Raw genomic sequence first — 6,000 nt, 5'->3', positions numbered from 1 at the left:
AACCTAATTTCCCTTTTTAAACCACCTCTCCAGCCTGCCAGAACCATGGTCCCAACAGCCCCAGGTGAAGGCTGCAACAAAGCAAAGCCACCCTCCTAAGCAACTGCAAAACTAGGGCTAGGGAAACAAGATTAACTTTCACAACATCAGGTTTTTGATTTCAGATTCAGCTCTATGGTCTGTTCCTGACCAGTCCTCTTTTTTCATGCTCACCACCCAAGGAAATGACTTTAAACAGAGTGTCCAGAAGCAGATGTCCACACAGAGCCCCCCAGAAAAGGTTGTAGTTCAGAGCACTGGGTACGTGTGGGTGGGGTGGAGGGGAGGATTGGACCAGCAGCAATGTGCCGAACAGCTTCACTGGTACTCTCCTCAATATAACATTTTCTCTTGAACATTGTTTCTCCATCTTTAGTGTTTTTCCCCCCAGAAAATTTATTGTATTTCTTTATTTCCTGTAAATATGTGCAAGAAAACTTCAGTGAAATATATATTTAATAACAACTTTGACTCAATAGTTCACACACCTGGACTGTGGGCACCTCCTCACCCCCTCAAGGGGTGGTCACAGTGCTAGCATTCTCCCTTCCCCCTCAGGAGGTAATCCCATGCCAAGCCCAGGACTCTATTCTTCCCCCTCACCATCTTAAGGGTCCCTTCCCTACAAACTCTGAATTAGACAAACAATTTAAAAAACATTTTTATTAGTGTCATCGAAAATATACAGGACAACTCTTGAACGGAACATAATAGAAGATCTACAGAGAGGGCACACAAACGACTCAGGTACACAAAAGGTACCAGTTAATTACAATAAAAGCACTATAATGGATTAGAAGCTGATCAAATGCACAACGTTCTGATCAACAAAACCAATCCAACTTAGTAACCAGCACTATCCATGAGGTATAGTATCCCTGGTGTCAAACCAATGGTTGGAACCTCCAAAACAACATTAAAAGGCAACAAAGAAATGGAGTATAATACCTAATCTCTCCATGAGCACATGCATAAAAGTGGGCGATTCCCAATGACTCCTGTGAGTCTCTGCATTGGCTGGAGCACCAGGGACTTGCTCCCAGGCTCTGCTTTGCTAACTGGTCCTCAACAAGGCTGCACTGGAGATTTCACATTTGCCCCAAGGTCAGTACTGCACAATCACCTGCTCTACATCTCTAGATGGACAAACAGAGCAGGTGAGCCAGCTCAGATCCCTACAGGCAGAACAATCCACAATTCCTCACATGCCTGAGCGTTGGTGTGTCCCAGAGCTGTGGAGGGCACTCAAGGCCACAACACAGCAAGGTGCAAGTTACAGAGAGATCACGGGTCTGGGGACCAGGTGGAGAGTTAGTTCAAAAGCTGTTGCCCACTGTGGAGATTACACCTGACTCCCTCCAGGGGTATGTAGGGCATATTAAAGGGCAGAAAAACATCAAGCAGACATACTTTATAGATGGCTAAACTCTTTTGCCGCCCTTACCTTCATTCCACGCACATTAAATAAGGAACGTTAGCAATTCAAATAAAAATTAACAGATTCACAGTGTAATTTTAAAAGACCACACACACACACACGAAGATAAAAGGTTAGTGTTGTGTGCTGTAGATGCATCATTAGACAGTTTGGGAACACTGGTCGGTGAAGTGAAATTGACTTCTGGTTTAAACAGGACAGCTGTGTGAGAGGTCTGGCTGCTCCCACCACAGTACAAGTTTGACACTCTGAACAAACCACCAGTAAATAGGGAAATACTGACAACCTCAAAACTTGCATCACCAGAGATACTTGGTAACAGATGGAAGTCAGTGGAGAGAATTAACAGGAAAGTTAAACTAAATGACTCCAGGTGGCTACCTGCTGGCCTATGTTAAAGGTTTCCTCTTATTCCACATGTGATTTCACATCTACAAAGCCATAGGAATGGATGAGGATTGGCAGAAGTATTCCCTGGCTGGAGTGTAGAGACAGGGGTCACAGTCATGAAATAAGAGGCTGAACATTCAACACTGGACGAAATCTCTTCAGCCAGACAGCAAACCTTCAGCAGTTCCCTGCCCAAAAGGCCAGTGGAGACTCGGCTGCTATGAACAAGACAGTAGGAAGGTCTTCAGATGGCAAGATCAACCATGATGTCAGGCTTCCAGAACCCCAGGTGAGCTGACCCCAAATGAAAAACTGCACCAGATCTGAAACCAGAAGTAGGGAGGAGATTCTTCCTGACTTGTGAATTGGACTCCACCTGGTTAAAGTGGAAAATGGGAATGAGGGTGGGGTGTGGGGGAAGAGAATCTCCCAGCACAAGGAAGCAGGTGTCTACAACTAAAAGGGCACTGATAGCATGAAGTGCAGCAGAGGCTGGAACATTGCCGTGCTGGCGTTCTGAGCTGTACTGAAGGGGGTGATGCACTCTCTGATACCCTGCCTTTGAAGGATGCATATTGAGAAGTCAGTGTAGGGGGTGAAGGGATTGTTAAGATTATCATGACCATCCCTTATCACTCGACCACCATGCACCGACAGGAGCCACACATGGTTCCAACCCACTGCGTATGTCACATTGGCTAACTGCTCCAATGTCACTGGATCAGATGACTGGCGGTCTCTCTTACAACTTGTGGAGCCCTGCTGTGTACACTATGTCAGTGAACTCATCAACTGACCATAAAGACACAGGAAGCTCCCAGGATACAAAAGAAGATGATAAATGTGAGTTCTTTAGGCTGAAGCAATCCCACAGAGGTGAGAATTCCACTATAAACATTCCAAAAGGAAACTATTGTCTTGTGCACCTAAACCCCCCCCCCCCACCCCCCCCCCCCCAAATGGAAGGATGGGGGCAAGACAGGAAACTTGATCTGTTCTAGCTCATTCGTTCAGCAGCCCACAGTCTCAGTTCTTGAACCAGGACTGCACTAACTGGAAGGCCATTCGAATGAAGCACATTAATTCTTGTGTGAACTCCCTGGGATAATTCAAGCATCGGCTATGTCCAGTTCCCATTCATAGTGGGGCTCATCATACACTGAATACTGAAGTTTGATGTGGGAGAGAGCAGGTGCAGTCACAGAAAAGGCTTGGACTAAGTGGTACTTTCCACACTTAATCCACGTCTTTTCTGTTAATGCTCGATCCTTCCGATGGAATGCCAGGGCAGTCTCAACCCATTCCAATGGAATGCTGAGGGGAAGTTTAGCAGCTACGTCACTGTTGGCTGGAGTGTTAACACCAGCCTGGGTGCAAGCTCCCTGCAGCTGTGAAAGCACTCTCTCCATGGCCACTGTTCATATGATAGCATCTCCAACTGGATAAGCTCAGAGTGTTGGAAGACCAAATGTGGATTAAATTTTCAATCCACTACCTCTAAAGCACAAAGAGAATGTGGCACAGTTCAGAATGCAGTGATTTTATGATAAATCTTAGTGACCACGCAGGTCTCTACGGGGAGTTAAGGTGTGGTATTGATACCGTGTTCTACATAGGCTGGAGTACAAACCCTCATTTGTACAACTCAGATCTATAATACATCCACCGACTCTGGTTAGGCTAGTCACTGCCAGTATGACTGGAGGCCTGAGTATTAATAAACATTACCAAAATACAGCACTGGGTTAGTTAAATCTTTAGTAATTGTAAATTATGCATGGTGCCTATGTAAAAAATAAGAAAATGCACACACAACCTACACAGTGGTACAGCCACCGCTCTTCTGGTAATGCACATGTTCTGCAGCTAAAGACTGACACTGAACCTGACAGACAGTTTCATTGTGAAAAGCCTGCAGATTGTCAGCTCCGCCTGCTGCTCCACATTTCACCTGTCATTGGCATCTACACTTGCACTTCTGGAGGATGTACACACACACACATGCACGCACACACTCACATAAACACACACACGCACGCACACACACTTGCACGCATGCACAGTCATTATTTACTTTGGAATCTTTACTTTCAGCACTTCAGGCTCAAGTAGTTTAGATATTCAGGTATAAAAATATCAGCATCCATCCTATACCAAGCTACACTCAACTAGAAACCACTTAGGAGAAGGTCTCCGACAGAGCTTGGCTGAAACCAGTGATATTCCGATCTACTATCCTGTAAACAGTAAAAGATGCTCTCTGCTTTATGCTTAAGCGATTCTCTTACAAGTGATAAGAAACTGGTTTGCAGCAAATCAAATGTTGGTAGAAAGGTGAAGCAGCTTCATTTGATTGCAAGCATAGGGTGAATTTCACCTCACCGTGTCCATTTACTTCTGAGTAATTCTCCAGAGATGCCTTCTGAATAAAGATAATCTCTTTCCTCCACTCACTCCCAGCAAGAGTGGGGCAGTGCTATTTGCACAGGGGGCTGTTTGGGACTTGATGATGTCTCTTTGAAAGGAAAGCATGCAGCAGCCTACAAACTCCACACAGTTCTTTCCCCAGTCAGAAAATCAGGTAGCTGACACACAGTGCAACATCCCAATGTAGTGAAAACAGACCTGGGCACTGCAGTGCCACAAACAACAGGTCACACCCATCAGTGACCTTCATCCTCTCCAGCCAGGTCGGCTTCCAGTTCAGTCAGTTTTTGAACGAGCAGCGAGTCTATCTCCTCTTCCCGAGTGCTGGCCTTCCTGCCCCGGGTACGGCTTGCAACCTTCACTCCAGCATGAGCACGCCGCTTCCGAGGAAGCGTGTAGTCTTGGAACTCTAACAGGCGCTTGCGTTTCTGGAGGCTGGTGCAGACGAAGGAGCCCTTCTTCAGGACGGGCTCTTCATAGATGGTCTCCAGGTACTTGCTGCAGAGGGAGGGGGAGAGAGAATAATTTTAATACACGACTTAGATGAGGAAATGGTAGGGTGGGCCAGACCATTCTTGCAGTATTGTATTCAGTCTGGGTTGCCACATTATAGGAAAGATGGGGCAGCTTTACAAAGGGTGCAGAGATTTACCAGGATGCTGCTTGGATTATTGAGCATGTCTTATGAGGAAATGTTGAGCATCGAGGGCTTTCCTCTTTAGAGCAAAGGAGGATGAGAGCAACTTGATAGAGGTGTAAAACACATTTTAATGTGTTTGGAGGAAAATATAGGTGGAGGGAATGTCAGAGGTACAATAGGTTTTTATTATTAACAGAGTGGATAGTGTCTGGGTGGTGGTAGAGGCAGATACAATAGGGCCAATTTAACAAACTCATATTGGCACAAAGACACTGGAAAAATGAAGGCCTATATAGGAGGGGAGGGTTTGATTGATTTTAGAGTAGTTTGAAAGTTCAGCAGAACATTGTAGACCAAAGGGACTGTGGACTCTGATGTAGTGTAATATGTTCCAAAACTTTTAACTCAAAAGGCAACAGTACTAGCAAGTGAGGCAGAGCTGAAACCTCAGTACAAGTCACAGTGACAACCCCACCGAGCAAACACGAGGAAATCTGCAGATTTCAAACAACAATTCAGAAATTCAAACAACACACACAAAATGCCGGTGGAACACAGCAGGCCAGGCAGCATCTATAAGGAGAAGCACAGTTGACATTTCGGGTCGAGACCCTTCATCAGGACGCTGCCTGGCCTGCTGTGTTCCATCGGCATTTTGTGTGTGTTGTTTGACAACCCCACCAATCTGGTTCTCCACCCCACTACCCCCAATGGCTCGGGTTGTCTCATGCCAGCACTACATGCTGGTGTCTGCTGAATGAGACAATGACTACCAATGAAACCAGCATGGCATTTCAGCTCTCAGCTTCCTCCCTGGGGGAGGGAAGCCCATGAAACCCCAGTTACTCTGCCCACAGAAGGAAGAACCAACTCCCCACCACATCACAAGGAGGCAGGCCGTGTTCTCTCAAAGCCTGCCTAATGGTGAATTGGCATTTAGTTAAACATCGGCTTTCACCAAAAGGGTGAAGGTAGTCTTGCTCATAAGTCAATACATGAGGAGAGTTGTATTACTCTCTCTCTCTACCCTCTCCTCAAGGGGAAAGAACTACACCTAGCTCCCCTT

At 46.0% G+C, this 6,000-nt stretch overlaps 1 protein-coding gene across 4 annotated transcripts in view; it reads right to left on the bottom strand.

The window, feature by feature from the left end:
- Positions 1 to 687: 687 nt before the first annotated feature.
- Positions 688 to 6,000, bottom strand: part of LOC140732936 (uncharacterized) — an 86,891-nt gene continuing 81,578 nt past the window's right edge. For all 4 annotated transcript variants that reach the window (XM_073055662.1, XM_073055664.1, XM_073055665.1 and 1 more), the window contains one exon: positions 688 to 4,792. In XM_073055662.1, the coding sequence (XP_072911763.1) occupies positions 4,531 to 4,792 (262 nt within the window). In that variant the 3' untranslated portion in view covers positions 688 to 4,530. The remainder of the gene's footprint in view (positions 4,793 to 6,000) is intronic.

The sequence above is a fragment of the Hemitrygon akajei genome, chromosome 9 (assembly GCF_048418815.1).
Source record: "Hemitrygon akajei chromosome 9, sHemAka1.3, whole genome shotgun sequence".
NCBI classification, from domain to species: domain Eukaryota; kingdom Metazoa; phylum Chordata; class Chondrichthyes; order Myliobatiformes; family Dasyatidae; genus Hemitrygon; species Hemitrygon akajei.
Note: the sequence above shows the minus strand (reverse complement) of the source record. Positions and strands in the feature narration are given on the sequence as shown.